This window comes from Thalassophryne amazonica, chromosome 6, assembly GCF_902500255.1.
Source record: "Thalassophryne amazonica chromosome 6, fThaAma1.1, whole genome shotgun sequence".
Lineage (NCBI taxonomy): Eukaryota > Metazoa > Chordata > Actinopteri > Batrachoidiformes > Batrachoididae > Thalassophryne > Thalassophryne amazonica.
Genome location: NC_047108.1, coordinates 124,238,884 through 124,261,610, shown reverse-complemented (window position 1 = coordinate 124,261,610; position 22,727 = coordinate 124,238,884). Strand labels below are relative to the sequence as shown.

The window sequence follows — 22,727 nt, the reverse complement described above, 5'->3', positions numbered from 1 at the left end:
CCTGACTGTGTGGGTTGCAGTCAGTGTTCCAATGTGCCACAACTTTGGCCGAATGGCAGTCGAGCTTTAATTCAGTCGGCATTTGGGCTCATTCGGTCTCTAGTGTGACGGGCATTCCGACATTATTGGCAACCGCACGACTGTGCCCACCTGTTTAACTGCTGTGCAAATGCTATCCGACGTTTCCTAATGCACCTCGACACATGCATAGTGTGGTTCAAATCGTCATTCGGCCTCATTCATGCTAAGTGTGACAGGGATATAAAGGAATCTCTCAGTAAAAGGGGTGATTTTATCCTTAGATTTATAATTAAAAACAAATAAATCTAAACACAATATGGAGCTTTTAAAATGGGGAGTTTCTTTCATTTCCAAAACCTAGGCTGATAAGGTCAACACTGTTGGTGGGAGCCAACTAGAACAGAAAGTCTGCATCATGAAAATTAATACAGAATTGTCGAATCACGTTACCAGGTAGAGCTGTTTGCCCCCTCAAATGGAACCAAGGCCCTTCAGCAATGAGGGTGTATTGACAGTTAACATAATAAGATTAAAAATGCAAATTAACACTTCAAATCAACATCATAGCTTTTATCTGCTTACTGGTAAATGAAATAATGAGGGAGCAAACACACACCTGGCCATGAAACAGCTGTGCAGCAATTATACCATTCTTTTGAAACAGAGGAGATCACACTCAAAGTTCCTACACCTCTCATCAACCTGGGATGTGTATCCACTTACTTTAAGGCTGGAATGCTGCCTTTTCAGCTCATATTCATTCATTTGATTTAGCACTAATATTCGCGGGAGAATAAACAAATGTTTGTTAATGTCCATAATTTTATGGACCTGACAAGGGAGCAGCCGAAAAGACTGACTTACTTATGTACAGCAACTTTCAATCATGCTGCCTCCATGGAGCAACCTCCAGTGCTAAAAAAGAAGCCCACATGGAAGTGCCAAAACCCGTGTTTCCGTAAATGGCCACTAGAGGCTGGCCCCAAAAGTGAGTCAATCCTCAGAGTAGCCCATGTTAAAATGTTCAACTTTACAGCAAAATAAACATGTTTAAAGGCAAAATAACTAGCGTACTCATTCATGACAAGTGTAACAAGGAGGGGTGGGAGATTTTTTTTATGTAGCTCATTCATTTAAGATATAAGTTGAATAATTAGGGAGGAGTCATTTTAAGTGACAGCTGGTGTGCCAGGTCAAATGTCCCGTTAGCAGAGACTGCTAGGTGCTGTAGACTCAACACTGTTTGTAGTTTCTGAGAATTTTTTTTTCAATATTTATTTCATTCATTTAAAAGAAAAACAGAAAAAACAGAAATGAATATATTACAAGACATTGAATGAAAAGGAGCAGAGGGAAGAACAAGTCTTATATTTTCTGTCCCTTTTTACAATACAGTCTTTCAATTTTAAGCATCATTATTCAACATTATTTAACAGATTACATTTTTTTATTGCAAATATTTGAAATAGTAATAGCTTTCTCTGCAATTAATTGTATTAACATTGAAGAAGTCAGTGCTACAGTATTTCCCTTGAGTGAAATTTTAGTATTACAACCTCAGTTCCAATGAAGGCATCAGCCTTGATAGCTTTGTAACCTCAAGATAGGTGAGTGTGTTTTGGCTTCATTTGTTCCACCAAAGTCACATTGGTCTTGCCCGTGCTTCACTCCTTTACATATTTATGGGTTGACCAGTAGATGGGCGGAGTCACACAGTGCCAAGATGGTGACATCTTGACTCGTCCAATTTGAGCTACAAATCCACTTTTCTGAAAACATACTGATGATGTCACAGACCTCTATGGTAGCCTCCCTTTGAGAGTTCACCATCTCTTTTAACACCCCAGTTTGAAGGAAGGACGCCACAGCAGCTAGCTTCCCTAAAGCCCACACAGTGGGAACAGCGTCACAGCGGCTGTATCTGTCAAACCACCGCTCAGTTGTTCTCTAACAAGCCGATATGTCCACCTTGTTTGGTTTGTGCATTTGGCAGCCTCTGACAAAGTTTGGAGTTTGCTGTTGTAAGTGTGATCAAAGCTGCTGAGCCGGTGGGAAGTTGAGGATGAAAGTCTCCGGACGTGTTGTTCCTCAGCTTGTGAGACCTTGAAGTTTTGGCTGACCTTGGGTTGTCTTCATGCTGCCGTCCCCTCATGTTTTCCTGCACGGTGGATCATTGATGTTTCAAAGGCTCCAGTCTCTTCAGGGGGTGAGCAGAAGCCCTCCACCAGGCTGATGAGCTGCCTGCAGATTGATTTTAGTCTTGTTGCTGACATTTCAAATTTCTAACATTGAAGCTGTTCATATTAAATTCTCCAATTGAGGAAGCACAGCAAGCAAACACTGACAGAATCTCCCTAAATAAATTAAAAACATCTGCTTGCTGTACAGCAGAGAAACATTTAAAGCTTGATTTGATTTTGTGCGTAATGTTACAGCTGACAGACATCAAGGTGAACCTGAGCGGACGTTACAGCATAAATTTTCATTGCAGTTCTGATTCATTTTTGGACTTAACTGTGATTTGCTTAGTGGCATTCTGAATAAACTCCTCCCTCTTTCTCTTCCTTTCTGTAGGCTGCAGAGGGATGTTGTGTGGCTTTGGCGCCGTCTGCGAACGTGACCTAAGCGACCCAGGGAAAGCTGAGTGTGTTTGTAAGAGGGTGGATTGTCCGTCCTTGGTGGCACCGGTTTGCGGCTCGGACTCGTCGACCTACACTAACGAGTGTGAGCTGGAGAAAGCTCAGTGCAACATGCAACGGCGCATCAAGGTGCTGCGCAAAGGACCCTGCTGTAAGTTCCATGTGCCAAACAACTGTCCTGAAACAATACCTGTCGTACCAACTCATACAAGTGTGAGTGTGTGAATGAGTGAATGTGAGGCATCTCTGTAAGGCGCTTTGAGTGTGTGCATCAGTTAGAAAACGAGGAGCATAAAGGCGGTCCTGTTACACGCACTCAGCGTCCACTGCCGGTAAGTTGTACCGTGGCGTGCTGTTGGTTTAGTGTTGGCCAATAAATTCACTGAAGGGCATCTTTTGTTTAGTCAATCAATCAATCAATTTTTTTTTTTATATAGCGCCAAATCACAACAAACAGTTGCCCCAAGGCGCTTTATATTGTAAGGCAAGGCCATACAATAATGATGTAAAACCCCAACGGTCAAAACGACCCCCTGTGAGCAAGCACTTGGCTACAGTGGGAAGGAAAAACTCCCTTTTAACAGGAAGAAACCTCCAGCAGAACCAGGCTCAGGGAGGGGCAGTCTTCTGCTGGGACTGGTTGGGGCTGAGGGAGAGAACCAGGAAAAAGACATGCTGTGGAGGGGAGCAGAGATCGATCACTAATGATTAAATGCAGAGTGGTGCATACAGAGCAAAAAGAGAAAGAAACACCAGTGCATCATGGGAACCCCCCAGCAGTCTACGTCTATAGCAGCATAACTAAGGGATGGTTCAGGGTCACCTGATCCAGCCCTAACTATAAGCTTTAGCAAAAAGGAAAGTTTTAAGCCTAATCTTAAAAGTAGAGAGGGTGTCTGTCTCCCTGATCTGAATTGGGAGCTGGTTCCACAGGAGAGGAGCCTGAAAGCTGAAGGCTCTGCCTCCCATTCTACTCTTACAAACCCTAGGAACTACAAGTAAGCCTGCAGTCTGAGAGCGAAGCGCTCTATTGGGGTGATATGGTACTACGAGGTCCCTAAGATAAGATGGGACCTGATTATTCAAAACCTTATAAGTAAGAAGAAGAATTTTAAATTCTATTCTAGAATTAACAGGAAGCCAATGAAGAGAGGCCAATATGGGTGAGATATGCTCTCTCCTTCTATTCCCCGTCAGCACTCTAGCTGCAGCATTTTGAATTAACTGAAGGCTTTTTAGGGAACTTTTAGGACAACCTGATAATAATGAATTACAATAGTCCAGCCTAGAGGAAATAAATGCATGAATTAGTTTTTCAGCATCACTCTGAGACAAGACCTTTCTGATTTTAGAGATATTGCGTAAATGCAAAAAAGCAGTCCTACATATTTGTTTAATATGCGCTTTGAATGACATATCCTGATCAAAAATGACTCCAAGATTTCTCACAGTATTACTAGAGGTCAGGGTAATGCCATCCAGAGTAAGGATCTGGTTAGACACCATGTTTCTAAGATTTGTGGGGCCAAGTACAATAACTTCAGTTTTATCTGAGTTTAAAAGCAGGAAATTAGAGGTCATCCATGTCTTTATGTCTGTAAGACAATCCTGCAGTTTAGCTAATTGGTGTGTGTCGTCTGGCTTCATGGATAGATAAAGCTGGGTATCATCTGCGTAACAATGAAAATTTAAGCAATACCGTCTAATAATACTGCCTAAGGGAAGCATATATAAAGTGAATAAAATTGGTCCTAGCACAGAACCTTGTGGAACTCCATAATTAACTTTAGTCTGTGAAGAAGATTCCCCATTTACATGAACAAATTGTAATCTATTAGACAAATATGATTCAAACCACCGCAGCGCAGTGCCTTTAATACCTATGGCATGCTCTAATCTCTGTAATAAAATTTTATGGTCAACAGTATCAAAAGCAGCACTGAGGTCTAACAGAACAAGCACAGAGATGAGTCCACTGTCCGAGGCCATAAGAAGATCATTTGTAACCTTCACTAATGCTGTTTCTGTACTATGATGAATTCTAAAACCTGACTGAAACTCTTCAAATAGACCATTCCTCTGCAGATGATCAGTTAGCTGTTTTACAACTACCCTTTCAAGAATTTTTGAGAGAAAAGGAAGGTTGGAGATTGGCCTATAATTAGCTAAGATAGCTGGGTCAAGTGATGGCTTTTTAAGTAATGGTTTAATTACTGCCACCTTAAAAGCCTGTGGTACATAGCCAACTAACAAAGATAGATTGATCATATTTAAGATCGAAGCATTAAATAATGGTAGGGCTTCCTTGAGCAGCCTGGTAGGAATGGGGTCTAATAAACATGTTGATGGTTTGGATGAAGTAACTAATGAAAATAACTCAGACAGAACAATCGGAGAGAAAGAGTCTAACCAAATACCGGCATCACTGAAAGCAGCCAAAGATAACGATACGTCTTTGGGATGGTTATGAGTAATTTTTTCTCTAATAGTTAAAATTTTGTTAGCAAAGAAAGTCATGAACTCATTACTAGTTAAAGTTAATGGAATACTCAGCTCAATAGAGCTCTGACTCTTTGTCAGCCTGGCTACAGTGCTGAAAAGAAACCTGGGGTTGTTCTTATTTTCTTCAATTAGTGATGAGTAGAAAGATGTCCTAGCTTTACGAAGGGCTTTTTTATAGAGCAACAGACTCTTTTTCCAGGCTAAGTGAAGATCTTCTAAATTAGTGAGACGCCATTTCCTCTCCAACTTACGGGTTATCTGCTTTAAGCTACGAGTTTGAGAGTTATACCATGGAGTCAGACACTTCTGATTTAAAGCTCTCTTTTTCAGAGGAGCTACAGCATCCAAAGCTGTCTTCAATGAGGATGTAAAACTATTGACGAGATACTCTATCTCCCTTACAGAGTTTAGGTAGCTACTCTGCACTGTGTTGTTATATGGCATTAGAGAACATAAAGAAGGAATCATATCCTTAAACCTAGTTACAGCGCTTTCTGAAAGACTTCTAGTGTAATGAAACTTATTCCCCACTGCTGGGTAGTCCATCATAGTAAATGTAAATGTTATTAAGAAATGATCAGACAGAAGGGAGTTTTCAGGGAATACTGTTAAGTCTTCAATTTCCATACCATAAGTCAGAACAAGATCTAAGATATGATTAAAGTGGTGGGTGGACTCATTTACTTTTTGAGCAAAGCCAATAGAGTCTAATAATAGATTAAATGCAGTGTTGAGGCTGTCATTCTCAGCATCTGTGTGGATGTTAAAATCGCCCACTATAATTATCTTATCTGAGCTAAGCACTAAGTCAGACAAAAGGTCTGAAAATTCACAGAGAAACTCACAGTAACGACCAGGTGGACGATAGATAATAACAAATAAAACTGTTTTTTGGGACTTCCAATTTGGATGGACAAGACTAAGAGACAAGCTTTCAAATGAATTAAAGCTCTGTCTGGGTTTTTGATTAATTAATAAGCTGGAATGGAAGATTGCTGCTAATCCTCCGCCTCGGCCCGTGCTACGAGCATTCTGACAGTTAGTGTGACTCGGGGGTGTTGACTCATTTAAACTAACATATTCATCCTGCTGTAACCAGGTTTCTGTTAGGCAGAATAAATCAATATGTTGATCAATTATTATATCATTTACCAACAGGGACTTAGAAGAAAGAGACCTAATGTTTAATAGACCACATTTAACTGTTTTAGTCTGTGGTGCAGTTGAAGGTGCTATATTATTTTTTCTTTTTGAATTTTTATGCTTAAATAGATTTTTGCTGGTTATTGGTAGTCTGGGAGCAGGCACCGTCTCTACGGGGATGGGGTAATGAGTTTAGTGAGACTGTTTTTTAATCATAACAACCTGCATGTTGAAATTTTTTCATTTATTGATTCATTCATTTTATGCCACTTATCCGGGTGAAAATCGTGACGCCAGCAGATGGAGCAACTCATCCTACATCCCTCCCAGTTGAATGTGTCTGAAAGACCTCCCTCGGTAGACGACCAGGGGGTGTCCTCCCCAGATGCCTGACCCACCTCAGTTGGCATCTTTCATTGTGAAAGGAGCCAGTGTAACAGTTTATCTTCCCCCCTCGATAACGTTGTAACTTTAAAAGCTTTATAAACTTTTTAGAAGCTTTTGCTTCAGCCTTCACCCTTTCGGCCGCACAAAACTGGGAAATTGTTTGACTTTTTGTTTTCTTTTCTTTTGCTTTGTATTATAAGAGATTCTTTTGTTAAGTGTGTGTGTGTGTGTGTGTGTGTGTGTGTGTGTGTGTGTGTGTGTGTGTGTGTGTGTGTGTGTGTGTGTGTGTGTGTGCACCGAATAAACTTCATTCATTCATTCACTTCCCCCCCCGGATATCTTGCAAGATATGTTTGTTATGATGTATGTTTGTTTTTTTGTTTTGTATGTTTGTTTGTTTGTAACCATTGCATTTTTCACCTATAACTTGCAAGTAAAGTATCTTTCAGTACACAAAAGGATCAAGCTCAAGGTCGAAGGTCAAGGTCACAGGAAAGTCAAACACTAAATTCAACTAAACAACTTTTCTGGTTGCAATTTTTGAAATTTTTCCTCCAAATTTGGCATGAACATAGTGATAGGCCCATACGCCATTACCTGGGACATGTGATTGACCTTGACCTTCTGGGTTTCGTTTGAGGCCAAATGTCACCTAAATTAGGTCAAACTTCAGATTACAGTAAAACATGTTGTGTAATACAGCAAATTAATAATATTTTATGATTACACATCAGACTTCAGACAACTTTATTGATCCCAAAAAAGGGCAATTACATTTACACTCCAGTTACCTCAGACAAGATACAGCAATTAATCCACAATTATTACTTGTTTACCATAATAATGGCACACATCAAAATTAAAGACAACACATATACATTTGACATTGTTTCTGTGCACTAAACTTGAAGCAGTCCATCATCCGAATTGAGGTAAAGTGGGTGAAGGCCGCTGCAACTGGAGTCGCGTCGCCGCTAGCTTGGGGGGAACGGGGACCTGCCGCAGCTTAAAAACCGTGCAGCCCCCGGAGGGGGAAGGGGTGGCCGGGATGGGGTAAGTGATGGGGGATAAGGGAGAGTGGAGGAGATGCGACCGCCCTCGTCGGAGTCCCAAGCTTTCATATATTTCAGGTTGTCAATTAGGTCCAGTTGTAGAGTATATTTGGAAGGGGGATTTAAAGATACTTCAGAATAGGAAATACTTTATTACTATTCTAGATAGCTATAGATACATACGGAAAGAATACCAATATCATTCACCGTCAATCAAACTGCTTCATCTGGGACAATAAAACATCCATGAAATATAGAGTTTAAAGTTTGCTGTTCCTCATTGGGCCTTATCAAGGTTTGGGTTAATCAGTGCTGCCCTGTAGGAATGTTGCCTGTTGGGGGGGGGGAGATATACTGTTACACCGGCTCCTGTAGACCCTTTATGATATAAAGGGTCTACCGGTCTATATGGTCCTATAGGCGCTATTGGAGTCATGACAGACACAGAGATGGAGCCACCTCTTCTGGATTAGGGATATCAGGGCCTCCTCCTGGTGGGAGGGCGGGGTGCCTGGTGACTGAGTCTCCAGCTGTGGGACTCGGTTGGGTTCAGCCTGAAAAAACAAAATGGTGCCACCTCCAGGTGGGTTCACCACCTACAGGGAGTCTGTGAAGGGTTTCCTTTGCTGTTTTTTCTGGCAGTGGATGGGATCAAATGCCCACATAGACTGATATTCTGTTATGAAGTTTGTTGAGATTTTGTGTAAAAAAAAGTTTCTGATTAATGTGCAATCGCAATGCGCATTTTACCTGAATGCACCGGCACTAATGTTTTAGGCGTGATATAGCCTTGTCTGCTTGCAAGCTGCATGGAAAATAATTGCAATTAATATCCACAAATGTAATCATGTACCTGAGGTTAGGATGGCGCTGCCTTTCCTGGGGTACTGTACGATGAGACCAGCATTTGAAGAGCGCCACCCGTCATTCGATCAGGAGATGTACCATGTTAACATCGGCAAGGTGGAGTTAGCAGTAAAAACAGTTGAGTTTAATTGTTGGTGCACACAGACAGCAGAAACTGTAAATTTTCCTTCTGGCAAACACAAGAAAATGATGGATATGTTTCAATCATTCATGTTGTGAGGATGTGCTGTGCTACTCATTAGGCACAGTAGGAATCGAACGGTACCCGGATGATCTACTACCTCAGTAGTCTGCAAACGGACTGCACTTTGCTATCCCAAGAGGCAGCTGGAGCTTTCTAATCAAAGAAGAACAACTTCCCACAAAAATTCCAAGAATATAGCAGACACACAGGAAAATTTGCATTGGTGCCCAAGAGGCCATGGCATTGTACAAATACACATTTATGAACCATACCATACCATACCAGCTTTATTTATAAAGCACCTTAAGACAGCCAGCGCTGACACAAAGTGCTGTACACTCAAAACATGAGACAAGGTAACATACAATAAAGTGCAAATAAGAACTAGTAAAATGCAACTTAAAATATTATCAAACTAAACCTCGTTTGTGCCAAAAGCCAAGGAATAAAAATAGGTTTTTAAACGAACTTTAAAAATGGCCAATGAGGGTGCCTCCCTAACACCCAGAGGCAGACTGTTCCACAGTTTGGGAGCAACGACAGACAAAGGCCTGTCCCCGCTGAGCTTTCTGTTTGACCTGGACACCAGCAGGAACAACTGGTCAGCTGACCTGAGAGACCGACTTGGTGCATAAGGCTGAAGAAGCCCAGATAGGTATGACGGAGCTTTACCGTGGAGAGACTTAAAAATGAACATAAGAATTTTAAATTGGACCCTAAAATGAACCAGCAACCAATGAAGTGCGGCCAGGACAGTTGTCGTATGCTTGCTCCTCCATGCTCCCGTCAGAAGCCACGCTGCAGCATTCTGGACCAACTGCAGACGGGAGAGAATTGTCTGATTTACTCCCGCATAAAGCGAATTGCAGTAATGCAGACAAGATGATACAAAAGGGTGAATGACCATCTCGAAATGTTGCCTGGAAAGAAAAGTTTTCAATGTTGGCAAGCTCCGCAAGTGATAAAAACCAGATTTCACCACTGCTGCAATTTGTCTGTCCAATTTAAGACCACGATCCATCTTAAAACCGAGATTAAGAATAACAGGTTTAAAATATGCCTCCAGGGGTCCCAAAACAACCGAGGAGGACTTGCAAAGCGTACTACGTTAAAAAACCTTCACCTCTGTTTGCTTTTCATTAAAACTTAGAAAATTCAGGGCAAGCCAGGCTTTAATATCTTCTAAACACGCCAGGAGCCATTTTAAAGACTGGCCATCCCTCTGAACCACCGGCAAATAAATCTGGCAATCATCTGCCTAGCAGTGGAATAAGATACCATGTCTTCTGAGAATTGTCCCCAGAGGCAGTAAATATAAAGAAAACAACAGAGGCCTCGAAATAGAGCCCCATGGGATGCCGCATGCCAAAGGGACTACAGAAGATTCAAAGCCATCAACATACACAGAAAATGACCTGTCTGTCAGATAGGACCGGAACCATACAAACACGATAAACATGATACCACCAATGCCCACCAAGTGATGTGTCGTGTCAAAGGCAGCCATTAGATCCAGCAAAACCATGATAACAGAGTTACCCTTGAAGTATCAGGAGCTGAAAAAGTCTGCCATTGCAAAATAGAAATTTTTGTGCCATATGTACGGAAAGTGTATGTGTCATCTGTAAATATCAGGATCCAAGGACAGGAAAGAAGTATGTCCAAATTGGTTAGGTGGTAGTTTCCCATCCTACAATCTAAAAAATGTTAATGTGTTCTGCTCAATTGTTTTGGTGCAACATTTAACCTTAAAAATATTGAGTAAATTAAAAAGGCTGTGAAATCATTTAAATATACTTCATGATCTTGTAAATCTAAGTAAAAATATAAAGTATATTAGTCATTTCCAAATATTTTGAATGAATTTTACCAAACAAATTAAGTAAACGTCATAAAATATAATTTGTTAAGCAAATGCTAATTTATTTAAGTGAAATAAACTCAAAAAATAATAAATGTAAAGTTAAGATAAAATGAATTGTTACATTTTTAGGCATTTCTGTTTGTATATCCAACTCAGACAATCAACTGAATGTATTTCAGAGATTTTATTAACTCAGTATAGCTGTTTTGTACTGTGATATATACAAAGCCACTGAATTACTTTTTAGATTGTATGTAAGTGTATAATGGGTCGTTCTGTCTGTAATAAAGAATTGTCTGTTCCCCATGACTATATTGAATAAATAATGTCCATCTGTTTTTCACACCTTCAGCAATTAGTACCTGCGGAAACACTGTGATGACATTGCGACCAGTGATGCCGGTAACGCGTTACTTAGTAATGTGTTACTCTAATCTGACCACTTTTTTTAGTAATGAGTAATCTAACGCGTTAATCTTTCCAAGCCAGTAATCAGATTAAAGTTACTTCTCCAAGTCACTGTGCGTTACTATTATTTTTGCATTGTGGGTCGATAGCAGCATTAAACTTGGTCCGTGGGCAGGGGGTCACTAGCACTGCCCACTTTAAGCGAGCTGTGAGCTTTTCATCTGCGGTTTTCTGCAACAGCTACAACTCGTCCTCACCTCTTAAAGCGCAGTGACAACAGCACACCTGCACTGAGCTTTACAAAGACATTATAATGTTTTTTTCTCCTTTATTTAGAATTCTGAGCTGAGCCGCTCCGTATCTGCTCGTTAAAAACAGCTGATCCTCTGCGACGCGTCAACAACTAACTATTTTCCACTTAAATGCACCTAAACTCTCTTTCTGAGGACCACATGATGTGAAAACGCAATAAAACTTTCTTACCTGTAAATCTGGTCATGTTTTCTGCATAAATAAATGTTATCCATTCTTTGTGCTCAAACGCCAAAGCAGGGGCGAATCCAGATGGAATGGGGGCATTGGGGCAAGGATGTGCCCCCCCACAACACCCCTAGATTAAAGGTCCAGTTTTGAAGCCTTTTTTACTACAACTACTAATACTACTTATAATAATAATAATAATTTCGACAAGTAAAATGTTTACAGAGAATTTAAATGTTAGAAAAATGTTATAAAGAATTTAATAGTTACATTTATAAACAATGTAGGTTAGAAATTGCAAGTTTTACTGTTACAGTGCTGTCAACAGTTAAATATGAGGTCAAGAAAGAGGTCTTTATTTTACTTTTTATAAAACAAGTATTTATTTTCATTGAAGTCAAGAAAGGATGACTATAAAGTGAGTTTTGGCAAAACAAGTGTCATTGTCATGTTGAGGTGGCAGAGGGTTGTTGTCGACAGCTGGGGAAAGTAACTAAAAAAGTAACTAGTAATCTAACTTAGTTACGTTTACAATTGAGTAATCAGTAAAGTAACTAAGTTACTTTTTCAAGGAGTAATCAGTAATCAGTAATTGGATTACTTTATCAAAGTAACTGTGGCAACACTGTGACTATGTGAGTTAGAGATTGCCTTGATTTTCATTTTGCTGCACATGTTGACAGGTTCAGCTTGTATATCTCATGCAGGAGTGCAAAACTGAAAAAGTACATTTAAAGTTTGGCTTTTTCAAAATGCCTCCCTCAAACTTTAACAAGCAACAGAGGATGTATTTTACATGTTTGAAGACAACAGTGGTAGAGACATTTTTGTTCATCTGCTACATTTGTCTTCCCCACTTTCCAAAGACTTCAAAAACAGAATAATGCTCTTCTTTGAAGAATTCTAGCACTTGCAGATTTTTAGTATCAGTGTATCATATTTGAAGTGTTACCATTAGCATATCCAGAGTTTGAACATTTGAGAGTATTGTGCCTTTGATCCAGAAAAGATCAATGCAGAAAAGGCTGCTGAATCTATTTCAGAGAGGGGAACATCTGATATGTCCATTAATCTTCAAAACTTCAGAAGCTGAGTGAAAAAGCTGTGAAATATAGTTGACAAAAGCACTTAAAGCACTGTGATTCTGTTTGCTGTTAGGATGTTTTCAGCAGAGTCATGACAACAGGACTTGGTATTTGAATGTTTGGGAGAGGAAGCTACACCATTAAATAAGTGCAAGTGCTGGTATCCATTTACATCCTGGTGGACTGGGGGTTTGTGGAGTCTTGGGGTTACTACATAGAGGTCTCTGGCAATCACATTAGTTTTGTAGGAGAATGAAGGTGCATGTCTTTAGGGTCCTGGTGCTTCCTCTGTATGGCCATGAGACTTGCAGTGACCTAAGATGAAGACTGGATTCCTTTGGTCTCTTTGGAGGATTCTTGGGTAGCAATGGAATGGCTTTCTGTTAAATGAATAGTTTAGTGAGTGCAAGTGAGAAGTGTTACTGGCACTGCATTGTACCTCTGGTCCAACTTGTACATCTCGTCCAACTTTTCGGCCATGCAGCTCATTTCTCTGGACATAATGCAGCACACAAATGCCTCAGTGTTGGGCACTCCAGTGGTTGAAAAGTCCAAGAACAAGCCCAACTTTCACCTATCTTCCCGGTGGGAATGCACCAGCTGTAAAATGCACCCAAAATGGAAATGGTTCTGTGGTGATATGGATGCAACAGCATGCTATACCAGTGCTTACTCCCTGCCATGGCTTGAGGTGGACTGGAACAATTCAGATGAAGTGTCTTTTCCAAGGACACAGAAAGGTACGAGGAGTGACTGAGACATTTTGAGCCTGACATTGAGAAATGTTGGTTTCTCAGAATGCATAAGATGGAGAACCAGGCACGAATGAAAGCATCTCAGTCGCCCCTTGCAGTTCATGTGAAATTTAACTGTTGTCTCTTGGGTGGCGGTGCAACTTTGTTACCACTGATCTACCTCATCTGAAGACAGATGCCACATTATTTAATTGGTCAATACTTAATCAGGACATACAATAATATTTGAACATTTTAAGCAGTGTTTAAACAGGTTAAAACAGGAAAGCAGTAGAAGGTGGTGGGTTAAAGAATTCTGCTTTTGTTAGTGTTACAGGTTAATCTCTCTCATGTCAAACAAATGATTCCTGCTTTTCTCTGACACAAAACTGGGGGCATCTGCACTCAACAAATTAATCCCCTTACTGTTGACCATAAAATTTTATTACAGAGATTAGAGCATGTCATAGGTATTAAAGGCATTGCGCTGCGGTGGTTTGAATCATATTTGTCTAATAGATTACAGTTTGTTCATGTAAATGGGGAATCTTCTTCACAGACTAAAGTTAATTATGGAGTTCTACAAGGTTCTGTGCTAGGACCAATTTTATTCACTTTATACATGCTTCCCTTAGGCAGTATTATTAGACGGTATTGCTTAAATTTTCATTGTTACGCAGATGATACCCAGCTTTATCTATCCATGAAGCCAGAGAATACACACCAATTAGCTAAACTGCAGGATTGTCTTACAGACATAAAGACATGGATGACCTCTAATTTCCTGCTTTTAAACTCAGATAAAACTGAAGTTATTGTACTTGGCCCCACAAATCTTAGAAGCATGGTGTCTAACCAGATCGTTACTCTGGATGGCATTTCCCTGATCTCTAGTAATACTGTGAGAAATCTTGGAGTTATTTTTGATCAGGATATGTCATTCAAAGCGCATATTAAACAAATATGTAGGACTGCCTTTTTGCATTTACGCAATATCTCTAAAATCAGAAAGGTCTTGTCTCAGAGTGATGCTGAAAAACTAATTCATGCATTTATTTCCTCTAGGCTGGACTATTGTAATTCATTATTATCAGGTTGTCCTAAAAGTTCCCTAAAAAGCCTTCAGTTGGTTCAGAATGCTGCAGCTAGAGTACTGACGGGGACTAGCAGGAGAGAGCATATCTCACCCGTGTTGGCCTCCCTTCATTGGCTTCCTGTTAATGCTAGAATAGAATTTAAAATTCTTCTTCTTACTTATAAGATTTTGAATAATCAGGTCCCATCTTATCTTAGAGACCTCGTAGTACCATATTACCCCATTAGAGCGCTTCGCTCTCAGACTGCGGGCTTACTTGTAGTTCCTAGGGTTTGTAAGAGTAGAATGGGAGGCAGAGCCTTCAGCTTTCAGGCTCCTCTCCTGTGGAACCAGCTCCCAATTCAGATCAGGGAGACAGATACCCTCTCTACTTTTAAGATTAGGCTTAAAACTTTCCTTTTCGCTAAGGCTTATAGTTAGGGCTGGATCGGGTGACCCTGGACCATCCCTTGGTTATGTTGCTTTAGACGTAGACTGTGGGGGGGTTCCCATGATGCACTGTTTCTTTCTCTTTTTGCTCCGTATGCATCACTCTGCATTTAATTATTAGTGATCGATCTCTTTTTCCTGGTTCTTTCCCTCAGCCCCAACCAGTCTCAGCAGAAGACTGCCCCTCCCTGAGCCTGGTTCTGCTGGAGGTTTCTTCCTGTTAAAAGGGAGTTTTTCCTTCCCACTGTGGCCAAGTGCTTGCTCATAGGGGGTCGTTTTGACCGTTGGGGTTTTTCATAATTATTGTATGGCCTTGCCTTGCAATGTGGAGCGCCTTGGGGCAACTGTTTGTTGTGATTTGGCGCTATATAAGAAAAAAGTTGATTGATTGATTGAATATATGAGGCTTTGATTTGCTGTCATAATCACCAGTAATAAACCACATCATGGCCAATCCATTGTCTGCCAACATGGCTACATTCCCAGCACCACCTACAGTCACAAACAAAAATGGTGCCACTCACCCACTCTTCCCATTTGCAGTCTTCTATTGGTATTACATCCTTTAGCCCCTGGTGGATGCCAAGAGTACCTCTCACTCCTCTTCTTGAGCAAAGCCCATCAAAATCCAAGGTACTGGTGGAGGCAGCGGACGCTGGCCAATGCTGCAGCAGCCTTGATCATGAGTGGGGTGTTTTCAGCTTGTTTGTGTGGGCTCACTGCTAATTCCACGGGTCTATTTCTAGCAGCGATTAGGCCCAGTATTAATAACAAGTTTGGTGACGGCAGATAGGAAATGCCAAGATTTGGTAGAAAGGCTAAAGAGGTGCCAGTGGGGGGCTGGTGGTTACCGTGTGGAAGAAGGGGCTCAGGACAGAGGCTAGTGAAAAATATTTAAGCTGTTCAAGATGTACAGAGGTGGAGCATAAAAAGAGCAAATGAAAAAGACAAAATAAACAAAACGAGCAAATGAATGTCTGAATCATATGTAGGCATTAGGTAAAGTGGTGGGGAAGTGCAGTAATGATGGCATTTGGGCGGTTAAGGCCATCAAACACACCATAATTACTACTGGCAACAACAGAAGGCAGTTTGGAGCAAAAGAAATTATAGTATTGTTGATAATAACACAGTAAGAGAACAGAGATTATCTCTCTTCATGACATGCCCCATCTATAAGAAGAAGCCAAAAGCTCTTGCAAGCACAAACAAAACCCTGTGCAGGACAGTTTAGTTTTCCTGTCATTTTTCAAAATTCAGAGGAGAAAATTATATTATAAGAGAAAATCTGCCATATACAGTCTTACTTGTTTATTTCATTTCATTTTCATTTATTTATACAGCGCCAAATCACAACAAGCTGCCTCAAGGCACTTCACACAAGTAAGGTCTAACTTCAGATAAATGCAGATAGGTGGCGCTCTGGCAATTTTATAGAAATATAGGTCCCCCCCCAACCAAAATATTAGCAACCATGAGTTAGATTTCCTTCATATCTCCAACAATGCATTATAAAGATTATACAGCAGTGCAAATGTAAGACCATGTCAAGACAATATTTCGGAGTGTAAATTTTGATTTGGCCCACAGGCCATGATATTTAGTGGCCCTTAAACCGTGATGTTATAAACAAAATTAAATCTTTGACATCTCTTTTTGTTTTAAAACCAAATTTCAAAGCCAAGTTTCTAATTTCATATATCAAAATAATTTTGAAAGTAACTGACAAAGTAATTGTTAGTTGCAGCCTTAAACAAAAAAGTTTTAATGTAATGTCACTTTGTATTGTTTACAAAAAAATATATTATTTTCTGAAGCAGCAATGCCAGTTCACAAGTAAACAGGAAGCGTCTAATGCCAACTTAAGAAGGAATGTAAAGCCCTTTCCTTCCTCAGAACAGAAGAGAAAAATCCTGTGTCTTCAGGAAAAAGAAAGAAAGATTGTTTGTTTTGCCTGAGAATTGGACCAGAGTGCTGTATAAAATCAATTAAGACTCAAGTTCTAAAAATAAAAAAACAGCACCTCAGATAATCAACTGACAATGTAATAACAATAACATTTGAAAAAAGGTGGCATGTAATTTTTTTTCCCAAAGAACAAGCTTTGTAGGTATTAAATATAACTCAATGCTAAAATACCCTGGCTGTATGAGCATAAAAATGGGAATGTGACCCTGTGACCTCTTAAAATAGGTCAAGGTTAGCCATCTTTGAACTTCTCCAAGGTCTGTGTCCCAAGAATGATCCCTGTGAATTTGAAGACCCTGGCAGTAATAGGACTGGAGTTATGCTGAGCACAGACAGACAGACGGGCAGATGGATGCAAGGCCTTTGCAATATCTGATGGCCATATTTTGGCCTCGGGTAAAAGTGACACAAAATAGAAAATAAGTGTAATGCAGTGAAGACACGCACATCCAAAACATGTAAAAAGGCGTGCTGGACCAAGAAAAAATATACAAAGATAGAAACCGAATGATCCGCACAACCTCAGTGCTTCAATACAAAAAAAGCTTTATTTAATAAGACATAACGTTTCGGGCAACCTGCCCTTCGTTGTGCAGATCATTTGGTTTCTGTACAAAATAGAAAAGTAGTCAGCACTCTCAAATATTATTCAACACTTTGATGAATAAATATATATGCACAGCAGCAACATGCACACGGATGCTTTTCAGGATGCAGAGGAAAACCCCAAGCTGAAACAAGAAATTTCTCTGAGATTTATAAATGCCATCCATCCATCCATTTTCTTCCGCTTTATCCAGAGTCGGGTCACGGGGGCAACAGCTCAAGCAAAGCCGCCCAGACCTCCCGATCCACACACACCTCCCCCAGCTCCTCCGGGGGAACCCCAAGGCGTTCCCCAAATGCCTTTTTTTTTTTTTTTACTGAATTTTAAGCTTCAAGTAGGAAATTGCTAGAAGCAGTGAAATGTTCACATTGCCCACTAGATGGTGACAAAAGCTGCTCAAATGTGCAGCGAGGTCTTGACTGCTTATTCATGTGAGAAGTTAACTTTTGGAAAAAAATAAGATGGGCTAACAGCCAAAAGTGAACTTCCAGTTGTGTCCCTTTGCCCTTTTGGGCAACTTGCAGGCTTGGGGAGTAATGGAATACATGTAACGGCGTTACGTAATTAGGATACAAAAAACAGGTAACTGTATTCCACTACAGTTACAGAAAAAAAGACATATTCAGATTACAGGTATATTTAGTAAAAATGGGGATTACTTTGCAGGATTACAGTTTTAATGCATTTTATGATATTATCTGTATATAATATTTTTTTTTCTTTGAAACGAAAACAGCCCTTCATGGACAGCGACATGACGTCTCCTAACCGGGCAAAATATTGATGAAGTACCTGGGTGTTAATGCATTTTCAATGGAGATTTGCGACTGGACACACTCAGAAAAATGCTCGCAAAATACGTGTTAAAATGCCATTTTGACCTGGATATTGAGCCAGTAAAATTAAATTAAATTAAATTATGTCAGGAAAGTATTAAACTTACTCTGACACACACACACATTCCCAAATATTAGTGTTGAAAGTTACACGGATCTGCGCTGTTCAGGCTGCTGAGCTGAAGCATCCTGCTGCTGGCCTTCACAGCTGCATTCACATTAGAGAAGAGCTCTTGCTTGCCTCTACTGGTGGTTGGCTCTCACTGCGGTATTGTATCACTTCCTGTTCCGGAGCACAGCGGTGTTTTGCTGTATCTGTTAGCTGTTTAATCTGCACAGTTAGATTGATCTAGTTACCTAGATAACGATTTGCTTCACAGTGTAATCTTCACGTGCCTTAACTAAAGCACTCCCTCTTGCTGAATCACCTCTAAATTATTTACACATTACAAAGCTTCTGGGGAAAACCTGGTCTTGTTAGGAGAGACGGCATCCATCCCACTTTGGATGGAGCAGCTCTCATTTCTAGAAATCTGGCCAATTTTCTTAAATCCTCCAAACCGTGACTATCCAGGGTTGGGACCAGGAAGCAGAGTTGTAGTCTTACACACCTCTCTGCAGCTTCTCTCCCCCTGCCATCCCCTCATTACCCCATCCCCGTAGAGACGGTGCCTGCTCCCAGACCACCAATAACCAGCAAAAATCTATTTAAGCATAAAAATTCAAAAAGAAAAAATAATATAGCACCTTCAACTGCACCACAGACTAAAACAGTTAAATGTGGTCTATTAAACATTAGGTCTCTCTCTTCTAAGTCCCTGTTAGTAGTTAGTAGTTAGTGAAAAGAGAGCTTTAAATCAGAAGTGCCTGACTCCATGGTATAACTCACAAACTCGCAGCTTAAAGCAGATAACCCGTAAGTGGAAGTGGAAGTGCCTATGGAAAAAGAGTCTGGAAGTGGAAGTGCCTATGGAAAAAGAGTCTGTTGCTCTATAAAAAAGCCCTCCGTAAAGCTAGGACATCTTACTACTCATCACTAATTGAAGAAAATAAGAACAACCCCAGGTTTCTTTTCAGCACTGTAGCCAGGCTGACAAAGAGTCAGAGCTCTATTGAGCCGAGTATTCCTTTAACTTTAACTAGTAATGACTTCATGACTTTCTTTGCTAATAAAATTTTAACTATTAGAGAAAAAAATTACTCATAACCATCCCAAAGACGTACCGTTATCTTTGGCTGCTTTCAGTGATGCCGGTATTTGGTTAGACTCTTTCTCTCTGATTGTTCTGAGTTATTTTCATTAGTTACTTCATCCAAACCATCAACATGTCTATTAGACCCCATTCCTACCAGGCTGCCCAAGGAAGCCCTACCATTATTTAATGCTTCGATCTTAAATATGATCAATCTATCCTTATTAGTTGGCTATGTACCACAGGCTTTTAAGGTGGCAGTAATTAAACCATTACTTAAAAAGCCATCACTTGACCCAGCTATCTTAGCTAATTATAGGCCAATCTCCAACCTTCCTTTTCTCTCAAAAATTCTTGAAAGGGTAGTTGTAAAACAGCTAACTGATCATCTGCAGAGGAATGGTCTATTTGAAGAGTTTCAGTTAGGTTTTAGAATTCATCATAGTACAGAAACAGCATTAGTGAAGGTTACAAATGATCTTCTTATGGCCTCAGACAGTGGACTCATCTCTGTGCTTGTTCTGTTAGACCTCAGTGCTGCTTTTGATACTGTTGACCATAAAATTTTATTACAGAGATTAGAGCATGCCATAGGTATTAAAGGCACTGCGCTGCAGTGGTTTGAATCATATTTATCTAATAGATTACAATTTGTTCATGTAAATGGGGAATCTTCTTCACAGACTAAGGTTAATTATGAAGTTCCACAAGGTTCTGTGCTAGGACCAATTTTATTCGCTTTATACATGCTTCCCTTAGGCAGTATTATTAGACGGCATTGCTTAAATTTTCATTGTTACGCAGATGATACCCAGCTTTATCTATCCATGAAGCCAGAGGACACACACCAATTAGCTAAACTGCAGGATTGTCTTACAGACATAAAGACATGGATGACCTCTAATTTCCTGCTTTTAAACTCAGATAAAACTGAAGTTATTGTACTTGGCCCCACAAATCTTAGAAACATGGTGTCTAACCAGATCCTTACTCTGGATGGCATTACCCTGACCTCTAGTAATACTGTGAGAAATCTTGGAGTCATTTTTGATCAGGATATGTCATTCAATGTGCATATTAAACAAATATGTAGGACTGCTTTTTTGCATTTATGCAATATCTCTAAAATCAGAAAGGTCTTGTCTCAGAGTGATGCTGAAAAACTAATTCATGCATTTATTTCCTCTAGGCTGGACTATTGTAATTCATTATTATCAGGTTGTCCTAAAAGTTCCCTGAAAAGCCTTCAGTTAATTCAAAATGCTGCAGCTAGAGTACTAACGGGGACTAGAAGGAGAGAGCATATCTCACCCATATTGGCCTCTCTTCATTGGCTTCCTGTTAATTCTAGAATATAATTTAAAATTCTTCTTCTTACTTATAAGGTTTTGAATAATCAGGTCCCATCTTATCTTAGGGACCTCATAGTACCATATCACCCCAATAGACCGCTTCGCTCTCAGACTGCAGGCTTACTTGTAGTTCCTAGGGTTTGTAAGAGTAGAATGGGAGGCAGAGCCTTCAGCTTTCAGGCTCCTCTCCTGTGGAACCAGCTCCCAATTCAGATCAGGGAGACAGACACCTTCTCTACTTTTAAGATTAGGCTTAAAACTTTCCTTTTTGCTAAAGCTTATAGTTAGGGCTGGATCAGGTGACCCTGAACCATCCCTTAGTTATGCTGCTATAGACTTAGACTGCTGGGGGGTTCCCATGATGCACTGAGTGTTTCTTTCTCTTTTTGCTCTGTATGCACCACTCTGCATTTAATCATTAGTGATTGATCTCTGCTCCCCTCCACAGCATGTCTTTTTCCTGGTTCTCTCCCTCAGCCCCAACCAGTCCCAGCAGAAGACTGCCCCTCCCTGAGCCTGGTTCTGCTGGAGGTTTCTTCCTGTTAAAAAGGAGTTTTTCCTTCCCACTGTCACCAAGTGCTTGCTCACAGGGGGTCGTTTTGACCATTGGGGTTTTTACGTAATTATTGTATGGCCTTGCCTTACAATATAAAGCACCTTGGGGCAACTGTTTGTTGTGATTTGGTGCTATATAAATAAAATTGATTGATTGATTGATTGCTGCTGCTGCGGCTCCTAAAACCATTACAATACATTTATATACATATTATATCCATCCATCCATCCATCCATCCATCCATTTTCTTCCGTTTTATCCGGAGTCGGGTCGCGGGGGCAGCAGCTCAAGCAAAGCCGCCCAGACCTCCCGATCCACACACACCTCCCCCAGCTCCTCCAGGGGAACCCCAATGCGTTCCCAAGCCAGCCAAGAGATATAGTCCCTCCAGCGTGTCTATACATATTATATTTTTACACAATTATCCTTTATTGACCGAGTTTCATTCATGAAGTCAGTGGTGTGGGTACACATCTCTATGTGTGGGTGTGACTGTGAGCGGCACAGCACGGGTCATTATAATCTCATTATTTTAAGGTGCAAATTAAAAAAATCGCCAGTCTTGTCGAACAATTTTAATCACTAACGACAAGTATTTTAACTAGACATTGGTGTAGCAGTGGAAAATATCAACTAGACATAAGTGAAGAGTTAATGGTCCGTGTCATCTGGTGACACGGCAGGAAACATACAGCTGTTTATCATCCAAATATCATGGACAAAGTGTCAAGAAGAACCAAAACCACTTACTTATGGAATGAAATATTGTCTCCCTTGTTCCTCCGTTTGTGGCTTTGCCAACATGCGCAGCTTTCCAGTATATTCCACCTGTTTTTTGAACTTCTATGCATGCAAATCACTAACTTGCTCGGAATTAGAATGTTGACCACGCCTCCTTACTGACAGGATTTACTTAATGGTTTTCATTATGCTTTTGTTCTTATTTTGAAAGTTCAATAAGTGGACTGATATGTTAAACATTGTGTGAATTTACTGAACAAGTAGTAGACTTTTTTGTTTTGTATATTGTTCTGCAAGACACTTTTAATTACAAATTCATCTGCACACGCCTGAGTTTTCATTATCCTTCATTTGTTTGGCATTTTTTGTTGAAAATTTAGCAGGTGAACACTGGGTGTGTTTAAAACAATATTGTGGTGCTCTTAATTCATAATGTGAAGTAAAACAGAGCATGTCATGGAAAAGAAACAGTTTTATTTTTGCTTAATAAACGGTACTATGTGGTCAAGACTATTTCTATTTAGTTTCTTTTGTCTGTATTAGCATATTTGATATTGGAGTAATCCAGAAGTAATTGAAAGTA

General features: G+C 40.2%; 1 protein-coding gene across 1 annotated transcript in view; it reads left to right on the top strand.

The window, feature by feature from the left end:
* Positions 1-22,727, top strand: part of agrn (agrin) — a 945,905-nt gene that overhangs the window by 538,495 nt on the left and 384,683 nt on the right. The window contains exon 5 of the mRNA XM_034173355.1: positions 2,596-2,811. Within this exon, the coding sequence (XP_034029246.1) occupies positions 2,596-2,811 (216 nt within the window). The remainder of the gene's footprint in view (positions 1-2,595; positions 2,812-22,727) is intronic.